This window comes from Corvus cornix, chromosome Z, assembly GCF_000738735.6.
Source record: "Corvus cornix cornix isolate S_Up_H32 chromosome Z, ASM73873v5, whole genome shotgun sequence".
NCBI classification, from domain to species: domain Eukaryota; kingdom Metazoa; phylum Chordata; class Aves; order Passeriformes; family Corvidae; genus Corvus; species Corvus cornix.
Genome location: NC_046357.1, coordinates 62,767,929 through 62,788,969, shown reverse-complemented (window position 1 = coordinate 62,788,969; position 21,041 = coordinate 62,767,929). Strand labels below are relative to the sequence as shown.

The following is a 21,041-nucleotide window of genomic DNA, read 5'->3' as shown; positions in this document are numbered from 1 at the left end:
CTGGCACTTCCTACAACACAATATTATGGGTAAAATTCATGAATTGTCATCACATTCCTTGGGATAGGAGTGGTTATACAAATCAGTTCTTGGAAGTCATTAATATCGTTAGCATATGTGTCACACATGAGTGGTGTGTCCTGGTGGTCGCACTGAGGAAGGCTCCTCTTCTTCCTCGGGAGTCTTTCTGATGCAGGTCAGTAATCTATCACAATGCACTTTTCACCTCTCTTTCTGGAGCATGCGCAGTCCTTTGTGGAATGATTCAGCAGTTTCTGTGTTGGTTTCAAGTAAATTATTGTTCCTCTAATCTTGACAAGGTTAAGGTGAATCCTGCTTCTTAGGTTTTGTAATTAACACTTGCTGTCTCTTAATAGTTAACTCTGCTTACATGAGTTAACTATTGATCAACCATTTCTCATGAGCTCCCTGAAACAGAGGCTACAGTTCTACTTTTAATATGTTTATATTGCTATAAACCCAGTCTCTGCACATGGCTCAGCCTTGGAAGAATGACAGAAAACAAGAGCAATGTTAGTGACATAAAATATAGGAACAGAATACACAGAACTAGTGGCTAAAAATTCGCATGCAGTTCTAGGCACAAAATCTTCTGTGGCATCTTATAGAAACAGACATTTAAAAGTTTGTTCCTGCAATTTCCAACACTCCTGTAATTCCAGGAGCAGTTAGAACCATTAGAATGTGTATATGAACGAAAGTATGTAGAGATCTAGGAGATTAGGTCCACGTCAGACTTTTGTTTTATTCAGAGGTTTGGCTTCCTGCCCTCCGTTCAGGCAATAAATTGGCTGTAACAGAGCTGCTTCTAGCCTTTTGTTCAGTAGAAGTATCTCAGCAGAGACAAAAACACACACGAACTAAGGTAAGCAAGAGTGGAAGATTACAGCAGGGTTAAATAATTTAAGATAATATCAGAATGTTTGTTGAGATTCTATGAAATAGCAATTTTTTCAGTTGTCTTTAAAGTTTTCTTAAAAAATCTCTTCATCTATTTTATGTGTATTTTTGTGTATTCCTCTGCCTAGTTTAGATGATAGATTTTGTAAAATCTTATTTGAGAGAGACTATAAACCTCATTTTTTATTAGCTATAGGATGCTAAAGATTCTTTTTAATCAACTGTTAAATTGGAACAAACTTGGAGGAGTTTCTTACTATCTTTGCTAGCAGACTAACAGCTGCAACTCAATACACTCAACAAAAACAGTTCTGACCCTGTAAGGATCTTAGACATATCTTGTTATGAATTTATCAATACAATATGAGATAATATTTGGGACATACCACCATATGAATGAACTTCAAAATTTTAAATGTTGTTTTCATGTACTGAATTTAGTTTTATGATCACATGTGTCTTGGGGTTAAGTGAAAGCAAGAGTGAAGGCTAAGAACAAACTATCACTAAGGGGGCAAGAGAGGCTATGTAACAGATTTTCTTTGCTGTCTTCATATCAAGGAATTCATATAATCTATGTAATACAAAAAAATTTCAAATTTCCTCTGCTTTTAGTGTGATCATGTTGTCATTGGCCATAAACACTCACTAATGTCTGATTTCAGCAGTTTAAAGAGCTTTAATTCCCTTGTTCTTAGCTTAGATGCAAAATGAAATGAATCAGATCCAAGTTTCCAAAACAGTGGTTGACATGTCTGCAGCCCAGAACAATATCCAGATCTTCCTAGTCCTCTTCAATGTATACATTACAGAAGAGAGAAAAGGAAGAAATAGGTATGAAAGATCTTAAGATACAGAAATCAACATAGGGAGATATACACAGCATAAAAACTGTGACAAAGAATGAAAAACATGGGCTTGGGCAACATCTATATAAGAACATATCATGACAGGAAAGGTCTATTGAAATGGGAGTATTTATATGTCACTCAGTCTTAAGGAATATATGAGGCATTTCAAGGTGTGAAAGCTTCTGTTATTTGTTGTAGGGAGTTTTATTGTTCTGGAGACCCAACAGAAGTGAAGTTCCACCATAGACTTTTCTATTTTCTACTTGTTTAAACAAGACAAAATAAATAAACTTTAGCACTGTCCTTCAGAACATCACTTGTCCATCATTCATCATAGAAAGTTTCTTGAGAATTTATCCACTGCCTAAATATATTTCTGAAAATATCTTTGAGCTGTTCTGCCCTCTTCAGGAATCCTTCAGTCCTGACTTGTCAACATTCTCCTTTTCTTACAGTTGTGAGTGTAAGTAATGCAGGTGCAAGACTCTAAACATAGATAAAAATCAGGAATTGGGATCTTCAGAACTTCTGATCAAGAGCAGCCTAACTAGCATTACACTTGTTTTCAGTAGGAATCTTGAGTAAGTGATTGTCTGTTCTTGAGCCTCATAGACCTAGCAAAGTCTGAACGCTTTGTTAATGAACACCGACAGACTTAAATCTCTCAAGATTCACAAGGTGGTATTACTGTCCAAACACACCACAGAGCCCGATTCAGGTAGAAGTTTCCAGAGTCCAGGTTCCAGTTAGGGCACAAAGAATGTTTTCTTTTGTTGAGAACGCTCAGTGATAAAGCAGTTTCAGCAAGATGAGGAAGACCCAGGCCTTTCTTTCTACCTCTGACTACAAGTTACCAGATACTCAAAATCCAAGACCTATTTTCTAGGAAGAGCAATCCCATATAGTAAGTGTTTCACTTTTCAGTGTCCTAACTGAATGTTGTTATAACTAGAGTTGAAGAGAGTGAATAAGAGCCTTAGTTATCCCTTTTAGTCTATTAACAAGAGAATTGACAGGGACAGAAGTCTTTAATTTCATGTAAAAATTTAATATGAAGTTTTGTATCAGGGAAGTGAACCAAATCAGAAAACAGAACTGCCCTACCCTTCCTTGGGTGAATTTAGAAGCCATTACACTTGCGTCAGAGCCATGATCTCTCTGGCCTACCAGATATTTAGTTAGTCCATGCAAAGCTGCACGGGGCTAAAATTGTACCCACCTTTACTTGGTTCATTCACCAGGATACCAGACAGAATTGAAGCTCCTTGTTTTCTTTGGTCTGCACTTGTCATAAAGACTTGTCATAAACAGGTGACTTCAGGAGAGCATGTAGACTTCAGAACTTCAGTTTCCCTTTCTTCAAACCGAAGTAAGGTCTTTAGCTTTTCTGAAATGCAGTGATTTAACTTGCAACTTCAGGATATCTTGATAGCTGCCTGTGTGGTTTCACCATCAAAGTAGTTAATACTTTTAGACATCAACCTCTCCTTCAGATATCTAACCTTACTGATATCCCTTAATAATTATAATATATTCCTCAAATTTCCAAATTCCAGTCCTCAAGATTTCCTGAACCTTGGTTTAAGATTGCAATATACTGCATATACCTCTGAGAGTCAGATTATGCTGTGTTCAAGTTAGCATCATTTTCAATCACTTATGAATACTTTGACAATTATCTTAGACTGAATTCACAAAGTGAATGTGATTTTTCAATTCAGTTAGTAAAATGTAGCTAACTTCCTATGATTGACAAACATAAAGAAATTGAAGTCACAAACACTGCTTATGTCTTATCTAAGGGGAAGTCTTTCAAAATATATTCCTTCAACACAACTGTGTTATCCATGTTAGCATGCATCTTAGTGGAAGTTTAGAACAGTTAACTGATTTGCCATCACTGGAAACACACTGTTCTTGCTTTGCAAGTCAAAGGCTTGGGTCATGCAAGCAGTCAAACATTTATTGAGTTTATCTGCTTCCATTAACTGTCATTTATCAAAATTATATTTGAAAATTTGTTTCTCAATGGAAACACAAAGTCCTGTGACAAATTCTAACTCTACTTTAGGACTGGAAAAGGAAGTCAACTGATGTCATCATCATCAGTATTTCTTGAGTGCCTCTGCAATGCTGCTCCGCTCAGGCCGTGAAAAGCCATATCAAATGCCTCTCCATGGAAGCCAGTCTGTGGAGAAGCAATTACTGCTTACAAATATGAGAACAGCTCCTGGAAAGCCAGGTAACTCTTACCTGAGTGACAGGTATGTCTGTTATCTTGAAGAGAATATTCCAATCCAAGGTAAAATCCAATGAAATTAAGCATGTGGAACAATTTTTCTGTAATGTTGTCAAAAATAAAAATACTTGGTGAAAACAAGACCTCAAAAGCTACCTTTAAAATAACCAGAACAACAATACTCCTTAAAATACTGACATTAGATTTTTCTCACCACCATGTTCAGACCAGTAGTTCCTTACGTACAAATGTACCTCCCTGGGAAAGAGTGAATGACATAAGCAGACCTGCCAAAAATTTTAGTGTGGGCGCTGCACTAGTTCTTGTAATTCTAGTTATAAGTAAAATTCTTACACTATAACTTCTACAATACACAATTTTTGAAAGGTTTGCTGTATTGATTATTGTAGCTGTTGTCCTGTTGCTTTTTAGAATAACCCATCATTTTTTTCTGGAAGCCTGATCACCAGTTGCCTTTGAAGAGAAAACCAATCATAAATTAGCTAGGCATGTAATCAAAGGTCCAACACAGAACTTGCCACTTCTGGAGGATGTGACTCAGGCTGTCAGAATGTGCATCGTCCTTCTCTTTGATTGCATGTGCAGAGTTTCTGCTCAGCCTAAACAGGCTGGAAAGAAAACTTCTTGGAAAAAACATAATTTTTTCAAAATACTTGCTTAAATACAGATGTTCCAGATGAGGTATCTTTATATAAAATAAGTAACAAAGTTTTTGGTGAAGTCAGACATTCCTAGAACATTATGCCACTGCTGGTGCATTCTGTGTATCCTGTTGTTTTGCTTGCCTAATTATTCTGGCAAAGACAGAATTTTTTGTCTTGGAGCATACCCTGAAGCTCTGTGTGATCTCAGAAATGTCTTAACTGCATTTGAAAATATCAAACCTCTTCCAGTAAAACGATGTTCAGCTGAACATAATCAAAATTGTTCCTTAGAGTGTTATTCTGTAGGTGTCTGACATCCAAGTGTCTGGATATCCAGAACAGCACAGTTGTGTTCAGGAGTGAAAGGGAACAATTTCCCTCCTGGCAGCTTTCAGCTAGAAAGACCTGGGGGTTTTTGTTTTATTTTCAGTAAGAGATGTCTGATCCCCCAAATAAATGCTGCTGTTTTAGGTAGCTGTATGCACTCTGACCTAAAAGTCCTGTTGATACCCACATCCAATTTTCAAAATGCATAATTGGGAAATGGGCAAGTACTTACCTATGAAATCCAGGAAACTAGTCTATAAACAGTATGCTGCAGAGAAACATTCCCTACTTTACCTCTTCTTTTCTTCATAATGAAGCTTACAACTTTATTTTTCACATCTCTCCATTCAAAGACTTCTGTGAACAGCCTTGCTTTGGCTCAGGCTTCCCACAAAGCTCCATTGGCTACTCTAAGTCTACTCATTCACCAGCCAACTGCAAATGTGGACCCACTCTTCCATGTTCAAACTCATCCTATTCCCATTAGTCTTTAGTCTTTTTCAACACAGCTATCTGCACGTTGCCCACCATCCCTCTTTTCACGCTACCCTCAGGTTCTTGGTTTGGAAGCTGTTTTGTCAAACTCAAGTTTTCACATGTTATCTCTCTGCAAGTTTGAGATACATATTTTCTGCTCACTGGCATAACCTTCTAAGCAAAAAAATACTTATTTTCCTTCTTCACACTGACATCAAGCCCCCAAAACAGTTGCTTAAGCCCACTGTGAAACTTCTCATACATGTTGGCTATACTGCTCATAGTTCAAATATACATAGATTATCAAGTTAAGATTGTTAAGAAATCACACTTAATCTTTTTCTAATGAAATGTTGCCATTTTTCTGTTGACAGTAAAATTAATTACAACTCATTTTTTATTAGTGTTCAGCCTGCGAGAAACAGTGAAATGTTACATACTAACTGAAGACTCAAAAACAGTGCATTTTGACATAGATGAAGATGGTCATCATGAAATATCTACCAAGGATTCACAATCCCATGAAGGTAGTGTTCTTTATGTACCACAACTCGCCAACTGTATGTATAGTACTCAGAACATTTTAAAATGTACTGTTATGTACATTTTATTATGTAATTTGTCCAGCCCTGGGCCCCTCACTCCAGGAAAGACATGGAGGTGCTGGAGCATGTCCAGAGAAGGGCAACAGGGCTGGTGAAGGGTCTGTAGCACAAGTCCTTTAAGGAGCATCTGAGGGAGCTGGGGGTGTTTAGCCTGGAGGAAAAGAGGCTCAGGTGTGACCTTATCACTCTCTACAACTCCCTGAAAGGAGGGTGTAGCCAGGTGGGGGTCAGTTTCTTCTCCCAGGTAACAAGAGACAGGATGAGTGGAAATGCCCTCAGGTTGTGCCAGGGGGGCTTTAGATTAGATATTAGGAAAAATTTCTCTACTGAAAGAGCTGCCAAACTCCGGAACAGGCTGCCCAGGGAAGTGGTTGAGTCGCCACCCCTGTAGGGATTTAGGTGTGTGGATGTGGTGATTAGGAGCACGGTGTACTTGGCAGTGTCAGATTAGTGGTTGGATTCAATGATCATAAGGGTATTTTCCAACCTAAATGATTCTATGATCCTATTCTCTGTAGACATTACTTTATACTGGATCTGAACGAATATTGATAATGATAAAAGAAAACTTTTATCCTGATTTACAGCGGGTACCTAATATACATAAATGACAAGATTATATTGTTCACACTCATTTGACTTAGCAGGAAAGTCCAGACTAAAGAGAGAGAAAGGAAGGATAATCCTCAAGAACAAGTGCAAAATGGAGAAAATTAGAGCATAATTTGGAATTTGTGGGGTTATTTTATTTTTCATGAAACTCTTTTGTCTCAAATGGGGTTTCTCTATTTGACACCAAGGATGTTATCACAGCTATCATCATGCAAACACTTGTTAGAGGATGTAATGTTGGTAGAGAAGAGATAAATAATATCAAATGCAGTTATTCTAGAATGATGCAATTATTCTAGAATGGTACAATTTCCAATATTTGAAAGTAGGGAAAAAACCCAATAAAACATATTTTTGACAAAACCAGAGGAGAAAGTCGAAATCTTTAAGTTAGCTATTGAATTACTAAAACTTTTCGTCTATTAAATTGTGAATAATAACAGCTGCACTGACAGGGTACTTAAGTGTGCTTTATGTATTTTTCAGTATCTTTTTCTTGATAACTCCATAGAATTTTGAAGTCACTCAGACAATTAGTATTGTTATTTTATGAACAGAACCAAAACCTGTATAGGTATACAATGGAAGCAGTTTGTGAACAGATACATAGTCTGACAAGCCTGATGTAGAAGATAGTGATACTCCTAGAAGACAAAAATAAAAAAAGGAAATTCTGTGTAATGTTATTGTGCACACAAGCACCACAGACATATATTCATGATGCAGTTAGGACAACATAATATTAGGTACCAGTTGTAACCAGGATGTTTGTGATTTTGACCTGAAGTGGGTGATGTTTTCCCCAGCTGACTGGCTGTGTGATTCAGGCTGTAGAAAAGCCAGAAACCACCTGCTATTGTTACCTGTTACCTCCCAATCTCGTACATTTCGTATTAGGGTCCTCACTTTCACTGCCAAGGCACTTCAGGCTCCTCTTTAACAGCACACTAGGCTTTACATCTGGTCACCAAGCTCTTGTTTCTCAGGTGCATTCTCTGTAGCAAAAGATATTTAAGCAATCAATACACTTTTTAGACTCAGACTTCACGGTACCTGTTCACAAGTCTAACTGTACAGCCCTCCAGGGTTAAATGAATTCAGAAACCCTCAAGAAAAGAAATCTGATGTCTGTTGCTATTATACACTCCTTCTCAGATTGCAAAACAATTCTTTAAATAATCTGTATTATTTTTAAATTTGAGGAATGTAGCTCTCTAATTCCACATATTTGTTAAATACATTCTATTTTAGATATTGCGTGGTTAAGCGTGTTCACAAGGAATGAAGCAGCAGTTACTGATAAGCCTCTTGTGGGAATAAAAGGTATCATCTCTTTGTTAGGGTGTGGTTATGAAGATACATTTGAGAGTAGGAAATGAAGGTAGTAGTATTTTACACATAAACTTGACATTAGAAGTAACATATTGTACCAGGTTTTTCACTTAGCTCACATTACTGGACAGCTCTAGAAATAAAAGTGCCTTTCTGTGTTCCGTAAGAAGAAATCTTCAAAGTTACAAAATTTTCAAATTAGGAGTAGTGGCTTGGACTGAACACAAATGCATATAAGGAAATAAATTGCGTGCAAACTAGAACATACAATTTGTTTTGTGGAAAAGTGTTGGTGTTCTATTGCTCTATTGCATATGAGTCTTAACTAGCAAAGACCTGTTTTAGCAGGACAGGAAAACCAAAAAGAAGTGAATATGAAGAAAGAGGAGGCACACTTTTGGAACTTTCATATTGCACACGTGAGAAATGATTGAGAAAATCAAAGATATATTAGTTCAGGTATTACAGTGGAAGAAAAACGCACTCTAATTCCAGCCATTGAGGGCTCCTGTAACCAATGAGAACAAATATCCATCTGGTCCAGTACTGCACCTTGAAGAAGGGCCAAATGAGGATTTCTAGGGAACAGTATAAAAATATTGATATCCTCCCAAATCCCAAAGCTTTGCATTTTAGGGATATCCCAAGCAAGAAGTTATTTAATTTATTTAATTTCAAGACATTTTATTTGCATGAATTTTAAAATTTCCCCTTAGACACTGGTGAGGTTTTAGTGACCAGAGAGATGAGGTAATTCATTCATAAGCCATCAGAGAGTGGAAGCATCACATATGCAATCATGGAAAGGTCCCTTACTTTCATTGCCATTCACTGGCTGTCTGATAGACCACTTGTCATGTCTTTCAGAGGCGATAGAGAAAGTTGGGCTCCTTTGGACTTACTTAGACTAAATAATGTGCAAGCAAGTCACAATAAAAGCTATTGATGGAGAAAGCCAAGGATAGTTAGGATACAAGTCATGTTGATAGATGTCCCTGGTCAACTGGATGGACTCCTGCATACCTTTTGTGTTGTCACTCTTTCTTCCAAATGAGAATACTCTTGACTTGGATAAGAAGTTTCTCTTGCCTGTTGATGTGTCTCTTTAAATGCCCCAACTGAAACTGGACAATTGCAGCTGAGGCAATCTAAGGTGATGTCACAAAAAGTAATAAAAATGACAGAATTGTAGACCTAGTCTACTATATCTATCTGAATACCCATGTAAACTGAGTAAAGCACACTCAGTTTATCCTAGAGAGTTTTTTCTCAATTTTTGACAAGGATTTTAATGCTATTTTCATGCTATAGCTATCTCAGAAAATTTGCTTCAGAAGAATAATACAAAAGCATTATAGTCAAGGAAAGTTAAGGCAATTAAAATCAGGGCCAAGAGCAGCTAAAATTAGTCAGGTGGGATTAATATGGTCTGCTAATTCTGAATATACTTCAGAGGCTAGAAAATGCCTTTGGTAATACATAAAAAAACCCCAAAGTCCTTAACTACAGCTGTTAATGCATAAAAATCTAACATCTTTAAAATTTGTATTCAGTTGCTGCAGTGGTAAACATATAGATCAACTGCCACTTTCTTTTATATTTTTTGCGTTAAATGGTACGCTTGAGATACTTCTAAAAGCACAAGTGGTATTATTTGAAATAAGTCTGAAAGTCAGTCAGATAGGTATAGCCTCACTGAGTAGTCATTAATGTAATGGGTATTGCCAGGTAATGCTCTTGTGTGCTGTATCCGCTGGCCAAGGGTACCTTTGTTTACTTTTCACTGAGGCCTTGAAGTACCAGAAAGTAGCAACGAGCATTGTCAGTTTATCAGGCTGAAGAATGTCCCATATTATTGATATTGTCTTACTTCCTGCAGCTGAAAAAACGGTATTTGCTCAAAAATTGAATTAATCCAATGCATTCACAATTATGATAGTAGGAGGATTTTGATCTAGAAACATACAGAAAATAAAAGGGAAATAATTCTACATTTTCCATAGTGACATATACATAGTCAAGTATATACCATAAACATGTTTATTACACAAATGTGTTATCTATCTACTGCATATGCCTTTGTGGTTTATATTAATGTATAACTGATATTTCACACATTGAATATAAAAGTAGAGAAATAAAATGTATATATTGTATATATATATGTATATATGTATATATATTGTATATATATGTATATATGTATATATATACACATATATATACATATATATGTATACATATGTATATATGTATATATAAATGTATATTTATATACATATATATGTATATATACATATTTATACATATATATATATGTATATATATATGTATATATGTATATATAAATGTAAATTTAAAGCCTCACAGAGGAATAGGCTTTAAACACTTTAGACAAGAGAATGGTATCAAAAGTGATTTTATTTATTTCCATTCCTATGCCGATAAACGAATGTTTTCTCTTTGTACTGTATTCAGCTCTGCTTCATTTAATAAAGTAATATATTATTACAGTATTCTCCTCTGTGTAAAACAGATTCAAAAAATTTGGTGATCCTCACACAGAGATCAAAGCTTAATGAATTTGTTCTGTTGTGCAAGGGTAAGAAGCATCTGTCTCTGAAGGTAAGAAGTCATTTATTTTCTTTATAACATGCGGGTGCTCTTCCTTACTATGGGAAAATTTCCCCCACAGACCTTTTCAAATTCACTTTACTTACCACCTTCCACATTTCATAATTCCAAGTACATCCCTTTATTCTGTCTTGGTAAATACTCAGAGAAGGTTATTGCAAAAATTTTTGGGTTGGGTAGTTGACTACTGCAACTAGAAGACAGTCAGAGATGTTGGGGTCCAGTCTCTGTGGAGGAAGAGGGAGCTTCTTAGCCAGAACACATACAGGAAAATAAGAGGGGAGTAAACAGCAGGAATCTTGCCTTGGAAAGAGATGAGTTTAAATGGAAATTATTTTCTTCCAATGAACCCACATTACAAGATAAGGAATGTGATGAAAAGAAAACACAGCTGAACATCCTGTTTCAAGCATTTACTGGTGTCTAAGCATCCTCATTTTCTCCGGTCCTGTGAAGGTTTGTTTCTGATAGGAAGAGAAGGCAAGCATAGTCTTCCCTAGTGAGGGATTATAACCATTGTTAAAATCTGTCTGAGGAAGAGTGCTACGTTGCAGTTTACCCTCTTAAGAGCAAAGGTCCAAGAAGCTCTGTTTACACAGGTATGTTGAGATAAAGGATGACACTTCATCTAATGTCAGCCATGCATGATGGTGTAAAACACCAAATGCTTCCTCAAAAAGTCTTGGATGTTTTTCATTTGTTTTTAACTTACAAACAACTATAAAATCTATCTCCTGATTTTTTCTAGGGAAATGTATGCTGTAATATTACCGCAGGCCTAGGCCCTAGGGTATATCACCGTGTCCTGCAGCCATAGGGAGGAGGAGGAGGAGAGAAGATCCAGCAGGCAGGAATTGTGCAGCAAGATTGATGATTTTAATTATTTTACAAACTCTTTTATAGACTTTTTTCTTCATAGTCTAATTGGACAAAGGATCAGCCACCCCTTGGGGTGATTGGCTAAAATCCTAAAACATCCATTTTCAAAATATTTTTCTACTATACCATAAACAAGACTTTTCAAGGCTGCAGGTGTTTGGTTGTTCACATACTCTGCTACCTCTTCTGTGAGAGAGAAAAATCTCTCACGGGCTTAGAAAATAGCAAGAAAATCCTTGCTAGCAGCATTTTTGTATCTACAGTGTAAGATGCATACATTATATTAATAGCCTATTACTCACAGAGAGGGATTTTCCTTTCTGTCCCTAAAACAGCAACTATTTTAAAAGGATTTTTCTGATTCAGAGGTTACTTTTTCATAAATTAGTTGTTTGAAGGGTGTTCCAGCAAATCAGGAGAAGAACTGAGTGTGTTGAGCCCTAATGGATTTTACTTTCCAATGGGCTATTTTAAGATTCCCAGTCATACCAGATTATGTTTCTTGACATAATTGAAAGCAGTTCTTATCGAAAGATGAGGTAAGACATACTTGGTGTCTACCAAATATGTGAAAACCTTGGAATGATCACAGACCTTTCTTTTTCCAGCACAATACAAATAATTTCCCTAATCCCAACAGGAATTCTGGTATGGAACACGACAAGGCTTCTTATCTGGAATAAAGTTTTGTTATCCTGGTACAATATGGTTTGATCAGGGGTGCATTTCTAAATAGAATCTGGGCATTAAACAGTGTGAAGGACTGCCTTGAGTATTTGCTTTCAACCCAATTCATTTTGCTTTGCAAATGGTAAAGGAGAAATATAGTAATAGAAGTTTTTCAAGAAATTATCAATTTATTAATTTTGGATAATTTGAATGTAATAATTAATGAACTTCAAAAAAATAGTTTTCTTTAGAATTAATGCCACATTTGAAAGGTTTAAAAAGCAAAATATGAAGAAAAAATTACCAAATTAAATTACAAAATTAACCAATCTGTGTGGTTGTAAACACAGGTCTTAAAAGCATCCTGCTCAGAGCCAGATTATCCTTCAATGGAGAGATGCAATATGAAAACATGCAACCATGAAGATCCTGACTTTAAACAGGTATAAATCATGATCAAACAAATAAAAACCTGTGTGTGAGACTGGGTATGCAAACATAGGTGTGTAAAAAGAGCTGCTAAATTCATCCTGTTACTCATTAAGTGACAAATTGCTTACTTTTCTTTCAACTGATCTTTTGTATTTTCCTCAGAAAAACGAAAATAAGACATTTTCCCTTGACTTGTATTTATGAGAACATCCTTCAATCTCCAGGCAAAATACCTGACTTTCAGTTAAAACATGAAAGGTAGATATGTTTCTTGTATTATTATGCTTATAGAAAATGGAGGGAGATACAAAGTAGATTTCATCCAGTACCAATTCTTAGGCAAGACCTAGAAAATCTGGATGAGTGTATTAGCAGATCTAGAAGGATCAGATCGCAAAAGTTATGGCATTTTAAGAACTAATGAATCCATCAGCCATAAACTTCTGGGAAATAATAAAGCCCTGTCTTATTTTCAGAATGATTTTCTTATTGTCAGATGATTGTAAAACAGGAGTGATGCATTGTGGACAGAAATACAGATAGCTGGGTCATTTCTTAACATGTTTTTGTGACAAAAGCTTGGTTTTGTTGGCTCTTCTCTAGATAGAAATGATAAAACATAGTACGCACATGGAGGAAATTATTTGCCCTTTAGGATATCTTACCTAGACATGTAAGGTTTAGACCTTAAAACTGAGAGAAAATGCAAAACTAAGGAAATGTAACTAATAATAATTTCTATGTGGGTTTATTATTAGACTGAAAAGACAATCTTTCCAATTTCAATAGGCAAAATTAGAGCTATTTGGGCTCAGATAGTTTCAGAACTTCATAATAGGGACTGTGAAACCATGAAAACCTGAAATTCACAGCCTAAATTTCCTAAAATTTCTAACCTTTCTCCTAAACCAGAAATTATTAAATTACCAATTCTGAGAAATCAAAGTCTCTCTGAAATGGTTTTCGAAAGGTATGAGCTACACTACTAGTAATTAATGAACAAATCTCCTGAATTCTGGGCCTGGAAAATCTAAGTGGGTCCTTCAGTTTAAGTTCTGCTGATTACTCATCTGCCACTAATACTCCTTGGCTCCACACAGAAGGAGAAAGCAACAAAACTTAGGAAAATTACGAGGCGACTTCTAGTCCCCTCCTTGTATGCTGCAAACTATCACAGTCATATTGATTCTTGCAAATTATATTTCATACACTCTTATTTCAAGCACTTTGTTTTTAACATAAAAATACATGCCTTTTCTGTGGAGCTGTTCACAAAAAAAGACTTAGTGTCTTTATGCCTTCAAGTTTTGGAGGAACATCTGAAAGAGCTGTAACAGTTGCCTGTAGAGACATATTTATCACTTTGGGTTTTTTAAATATAGTTAAAATGAAAAATTCTTTCTGAGAACCCATTCCTTTCCTAACAAAATCTGGTCATCATGGTTTCTTGTTGATACCCTGAAATAGAAGAAAAAATGTTACTCATTTGTATGAGCAGAAATCAGAAGCCTGCACTTGAATCACATATGGTGGGAGAAAGAGGCAAAATCATAGGCAACTCTGAATCATGAGATTCTTAATAAACCTTCTAAAATGAATGTACTGGTCAGTAAATATTTTCTGGTGTGATGAATAGAGCCTGCATTGTCCTTAGGATGAGAAAGTGTGGGAGTAGTGCACTGAGATGGAGAAATATTTCTCATGGATAATGACAATGCTATGCAAGGCTGGAATGTGATATTTAATCTGCTAGCTTTGAATAGTTAATCTTAAAGACAGTAATTTTCCTGGTTTTTATTTGAAGACTGCCAGTAGAATTATCAGAAACGTGAGAATCTGTGGACCCTGTTGTTATACCAGGAAGAGTTGCATATAGTGTTGTAAACATTCATTTCTGTAACCAAGGCTATAGAAATACGGTTCACAATCACTATTACTTGAAACATCTTTTATTAAATTTAATAAAAATATTAATTAGGTTGTTATAATAATAAAATAATTTTTTAAATTTACAGCAAGTAATACTCTACAATAACATCAGATTCTGATTGGGGATTAAGTCAGCAAGGTAACACAGGTGACAACCAATATTTATTGCAATGCTGTTGTGGTAAGAATGGAAAACTGCACTGTAGACACAACTATGGCCACACACAGTTCACACAGTGGCAGCATCCCAGCCAGAGCAGCAGTAGAGAAGCCAACCCCAGCAATTCACTCAGGAGCATTTACTTATAACCGTGATTATTCTAGCTCTATAATAGAGCTAGAATATGTTTTTCATAATTAATAATATCATTGAAGGAAGTGCAGTTAACTGTGGGGTATGCCCAGCCCCTGCCCTGGAAGGATCTCTGCTGAGATAAAGAGATTGCTCAGTCAGCCAGCAGGACTCCCTGGAAAGGCAACCACTTCTTTGGTCACGGCGAGAAAAGACAGACCCACAATCCTTTAGGAGACCCTATGCAGATTCTTCGTAACCCATTGGCCTTTACCCTCTGACACCCACCCCCTGTATCCCTATAAGAGCTAGCCCTCTGCCCCTGCGAGGGCTGGGAGATGCTCGTCCCTGGTTTTCCCCTTCGCTGGAGTACAGACCAATGAAGCTCCCTCGTGCAGAACCAGCCACACGAGCCTCTCGTCTCTCTCTGGTCTGGCCTGGAGGCTGCCCTGCAGAGCTGAGCTGGAATCACGAGCTGACATCTCTGCAAGGGCCCTCCTGCCAGCAGCTGAGGGAAGACACCGGGCCTCGGGAAGGCGATTCCTTTTGGGACCATCTCTCCGGACCGGTCACCTCTTCCTCGGTCAGAGCTACTGACCCCATCTCCAGCTGTAATAGTTAACCACACAACAGGATGAACTAAGAGCTGCAGAACAGTATTTCCCTTTAGATCCTCCACGGAAAAGGTTTTCCCAGTTCCCCCACCCTTACACATATTTCTCCCTGTAAGCAAGAGAGCTCTCATTTTACCATTTTCATTAATTATGTGTAAATTTTTACTATTCTTCTTTTTCACTCTTCCAGAAGTGCAGGAATTAGTGAGTATATACTGGCTATCAAAGAAGTACATATCATCTTCAGTACATATCTCTAGTATCTCACTTCAGTGTAGTTTCTGTTCCTGTTCAACCATAATATTTTACTATTCTTGACCTATTACTACCCTCAGACTTTTGCAGATGTATTCTTTACTCTCTCAGCTTTTCTTAAGTACTAGTAGCACTCAGTTTTCCCTCAGTTTCAAATCTTCACGAATTAACACATTTGCTTAAAAGATGACCAAAAGATAGAAGTCAACAATTTGAATCACTGGATCTGGCTGCTTCTCTTCAAGTTGTTCCTTGCTGGATAATGCAAGGTTATTAGGTGATTGTATCTGGACAGCATTTTCCCAAACTTTCGACTGGAATACCCCAGCCTGGATGAACTGGAATGTGAAGGACTGCAGCTGTAAAAGTCCTATTAAGAGCTGTAAGAGTTTTTATTCTATAGTCCTCTCTATTTTACTGAATAGCTTAATGAACCTAAATACGAGAGAGATTACACCACAGGCTATGCAGTCATGAAAGACCTTATTAAGAGACTTACTCTTTACTCTAGTTAAGTAGGCCAAAATAAACTCTAAACAGGTAAAATCTGGCATGAAAGGCCCACTAAGATATCCTTGTTCAGAAGTTTTGACCTTGTAAGTAGTGACAATGTCATGTTTACTGTGCTTGGCAGCAGGCTGTGGGGGCACAGTCCTTTTTGGCACCCAGCATGCAGCTAGAGGGGGTCTTCTTTTTTGGCTCTGAAAGTTGATTCATCTATTGAAAAGCCAAGGAGTGATCAGCAAACCTCACTCACCCTTCAGTAGTCATGTATGGCCAGTGTGGAAGACTGATGGAGGGTGAAAGTGGACTGTTCTGGGCTGAACAAAGTCACGCCACCATTGATGGCTGCTGTATCAGAGATTCTATACCTTCAGTATGAAAGGAATCAAAGGTGGCAGAGTGAATGCTACAGCTGATAATGCCAAAGCATTTTTCTTGATCCCCTTGGCAGCAGTGTGCAGGCCAAAGTTTACTTTCAGTGGAGTGATGTCCAATACACCTGGAGCTGACTGACCCAGGGCTGGAAGCACAGTCCTACCATTTGTCAGAACAGGACCAGCTGTAGTAAAAAAAAAGCACTGAGGTGTGCTGGCTCCAGTCAGCATCCAAGACCCTGCCCCAGATATTCACTCAGACCCACTCCCTGCCAGTGGACAGGGGAGAGAATAGCAAGAGCAAAAGTAAGAAAACTTTTGAGTCAAGAAAAAAACTCAGAAGCAAAACATATGTAGGTCAGAAAAACCATCACAAGTGATGCAAAAGTACTTAGTCATTTCCTCCCATAAGCAGACCAATGCCCAGCCAGTCTCTGAGCAGTAGCCTTCTTGGAAGCAAACACCCATTCCCTCAGCCTCACATTCTCCTTCCTCTACACCAGGCTTTATGACTGGCCATGATGTTACGTGGCATAGAGTATCCCTTTGCCCACTCTGGGACAGCTGTCCCAGCTGTGTCCCAGCCTCTTGCCCATCCCAGCCTATTGAGGCTGAGTGGTCAGAAAGAGAAACGAGTGATGCTGTGCATGCACTGCACAACAACAGCCAAAATTTTTACTGGTGTGTCACCAACCCTGTTTTAGCCACAAACCACATAATTAATTTGTAATATCTTCCAAAGTCCATAACTTCTCTGATGTAATGGGGATGGCAGCTCAGTTTTACTAGTTCGCGTATCATCACTGTATGACTCGTGTCTCTTTGATCACGTGCTCATTTCCTTGCTTCATCTGAGGCAAAATGTAGATTGCAGTGTGGCCTATGCTCCTTTGTGTAATGTGTCAACACAAGATACTCTGTTTCAGCTGGCCTTCAAATCCATTCCTTTTTATCTTCTAGTTTCTTCCTAGTTTAGAGTGCAGCACTTTAACCAAGCTTGGAGTAATGCTCATTGTGCCATATTCAATCTGACTTCATATAACATTGATTTTAAAACTTGTATACTACTCTCTCACATCTCTTTCTGTAGTTCCCATCACTGACATGTTTTTCTTTAGCCTGTGAAGACAATATTTATAGCATTTTTCTGACATGAGCATATGTATTCTATTTCAAATGCATTGTGAATCACCTCTGGGACACGAATAAAGGTGTAATTTTTGTCATTAAATGTGAAACTTAAGCTGCATATTGGTTCTTCATTTAATGCAATGGAAAACAAATGATCAGATTTTAACTAAAAATCAGTAGCTTTTTTCTTGGAATTTGCAAATTATCTTGACTGCTACTGTAGAAGCTGTCCTGAGGAGGACCTTATTCTGACAGTAGTCCACTACATTCTCCAAGTTTCCTCATCATCCTTCCTTACAGGTCATAATAGAAAATTTCCTCTGCCATGATTTCTTGCAGAACATTTTGTTCTTCAATGACCTGCTCCACCTCCCAGCCCTGATGGTGTTTCATTATGCTTCTAGTTGGAGTTCCTCTTTCTTCTTACATAATGTCATTCACCAAATCATTTTCCTCTTATAGTTTTCCATCTAATTTTCCATCATTTCATGCAGGTACAGCAGGTATTTTAAATTTCTGGATCTCAATCTGTTTTTGCAAGCATGTAATTTTTGCTTTCCATTTACAAGAGCCCATTGGATTCTCCCTTGTTCTAGCATGAATTTCGACATTATACGTATGAATTCCTTGCTTCTGCAGGTTTTCTTTCAGCAAACATTCTTATTCCATTTATGTTTACTTTTTACCATTCCTAGTCCCTAGAAGGTATTTCATTCCCAAAGACAAATTTTCTTCAACTTTCTTAATAGTACTTTTAAAAACAGACTTGTTGGATTGAAGCTCCTGATACACTGTTGTTACATTGGCTTGATCAGGACAGAATGTTTTAGCTGCTTCCCACTATAGCTTTGCTGATAATAGAAGGTGTGCTCTCAAGTTTCTTTCAGGTACTCTGCAATAACTGCAGGATATTTTCTTTCCATCTCCTGTTGTCATATGGGCTGAAAGAACACATTGCTCCTTCCATGGAAAGGTTGTTATTGACAATGCTGTAATCTCAGGCATAGATGGTACCTTTAAATGTGCTCCTGGTTTTCCTCAAGCATTCAGTTTTCTTTTAGAGGTCCTCTTAAGCTATGATAATACACCAGACTTGTCAGAGTTACAGAACTGTCTCATGGGTAGGATGAGAGTGTTCAAAGAGGTCACTTAGAAGGAAAGTTTAAATAGTTTGATTATGATACGTTCACTCTTTCCCAAAAGATACTATAAATTCCCTGCTCTCTGACAGGAGTTTGAGGAAACACAAATCTCAACCTTCTATTAGTTAATATTTTACTATTAGGAGCAGATAACTGTTCACACAGTATTCTCAGTGCACTCACACCCACACTCCAGAGGGTTTCAAGCAGCTGTGCACAGTCACACCCAGGAGCCCCAGTTTCAGGAGCTGTGTTCACATACACTGCCCTGTAATCTTTGTCCAGCTGTAGCAGCTGCTGCCCCCTTGGATGTGGTGTGGATTACACGACCCGTGGTAGGTGCCAGAGGTGTGCTGGAGACCACTGGCAGGTTCAGCAGCCCTTTGGTGCCCCAAACTTACTGGTTTCTGCAGATTTCAGCACATACTCTTCCTCTGTCCGGCATGAGGTGTTTTTGTAACTACTTCTCCATCCCCACCCTGAGGTGCCTAGTGAGCCCAAATACATACATACATAGACACACACACACACACACACACACACACACAAAGGAGCTCATTAGACAATAGCTATTGCTCCAGAGATGGATCTCAAAAAAAGTGCATTGGAAACTAGAGATGTACTGAAAAGCCATAGGTAACAGAACAGTTGTTTAAGAGTAATTTCTACTGTAATATTCTAATTTTACTTCAAAAGAGGCAAGAAAAACTGTGGACTGACATTTTATTGCTAGTGGCAGTTGACAGGGTAGGCCTATAGTAAGAAAATAACCAGATGAAAAACCGAAGTTATTGTCATGACACTGGGGAAACTGTGCTGGTGTTTTTGTGAAGCAAAGGGATGCATCTGTTAGTCTGGTATTACTCAGTCCTTTGAGGGAGATGGGTATTATTTATTCATAGTTATCACAGAATCTATCCCAAAATGATTAGCTGTTGTCTAAGGTTTATTTAAAAATTGGTATATATGAGTCACTAGGGAAAAGCATAAGAAGCATAAAATACAACAAGTCAACAACATCCATGATTTTTGTCACATTTAACATTATAGAAAGGCATTAGAAATATAACGTGTTCTTTACTTTGTGTATTTTCACAGCTGAGTGAAGATAATAACTTTTTCATCATGCATTACCAAGGAGATTCAGTGCAGTTCCAATGCTATGAAGATACAAGTTACTATCTGTGTGTGAACGACGACTCACTTGATATTCGCAAGCTGGAAAACAAAGAACCCAATGAGGACAAAAAGTTTTACTTCAGGGTGTCATATTTACAAGAAAAGTAACTTGTCTATCTTTCAGTGGCCTAAGTGCCCATACAGCTCCTAAAGAAGAGGAGGAAGTTTGAAATCAACTAATTTCTGTTTGAGCTAAATTCTTGCATTTTCATGATTTCTAAGTCACCAACATCCTTCATTTCTGTACTTTCAGTAGCAAAAGACGAAGGCTAAATTTGAAAAACATATGAACTCATCAGTCTCTGTGTCTTACCTACACAATTATGTTTTTAAGGAAACAAAATATTCTGGTACGGGAAAATATACAGGGGATATTTCAAGGATGGCAACAATAAAGAACATATATGAATATGATCATAAAATGTGCAGTTAATTCTCCATGTGGTAACATTTTACTTTTTAAAAATGTCTCTTATAAGCTCACCTGAATTTGACAAGAAAACATTTAGAAGTTGTTAAACTCATATGTGCATATTCTGACTGACTGACTTAAGAAAGAGGTAGAAAAGGTGTCTTGGGTCTATCTGAGCATAAGGGAAGATGCTGAAAGTTAGAAGATCTCTCTGCATCTGTAGCTAGCTCCAAGTCAGTCCATACACTCCATTAGGCAATTTCAGCATCTGTCCAGCATGGCAGCTTTCTAAGAAAATACACAGAGCATCAGATGCAAAACATGCAGGCAGAGGGAGGGAGGCACATTGAACTGACGGGTCATAAAAGATGCCTGTGAACACAGCAGAAAATTGCTCTGACATACTGGCTTCCACTTCTGAGTCATACAGGGAAATGCAATCACATGTTCATTGCAAAGCAGCATGCAGAACAACATCAGAAAAACAATAATGTTCAAAATTACTGGATAAAATAAGCACTAGGTGCTTATGTGGGGTACACTGGAGGTGGCATAAGAGTACCTAC

The 21,041-nt window shown here is 37.5% G+C and overlaps 1 protein-coding gene across 4 annotated transcripts; it reads left to right on the top strand.

Annotated features, from left to right (window-relative positions):
• Positions 1-21: 21 nt before the first annotated feature.
• Positions 22-20,496, top strand: LOC104685182. Of its 4 annotated transcripts, XR_002043952.3 has the most exons (8): positions 808-886; positions 3,844-4,014; positions 5,885-6,007; positions 7,949-8,020; positions 10,566-10,654; positions 12,562-12,654; positions 12,806-12,901; positions 19,983-20,061. XR_002043952.3 is itself a non-coding variant. In XM_019281858.3 (7 exons), exons 2-7 carry the CDS (start codon positions 3,903-3,905, stop codon positions 20,169-20,171), a joined length of 678 nt encoding a protein of 225 aa, XP_019137403.2. In that variant the 5' UTR covers positions 22-196; positions 3,844-3,902; the 3' UTR covers positions 20,172-20,496. The 4 variants fall into 4 exon arrangements, 3 of the variants coding, with proteins under 3 accessions (XP_019137403.2, XP_010391182.2, XP_019137404.2); XM_019281858.3 differs by lacking the exons at positions 808-886; positions 12,806-12,901 and adding an exon at positions 22-196 and having other exon boundaries at positions 19,983-20,496; XM_010392880.4 differs by lacking the exon at positions 12,806-12,901 and having other exon boundaries at positions 19,983-20,496.
• The last annotated feature ends 545 nt before the right edge of the window (positions 20,497-21,041 follow it).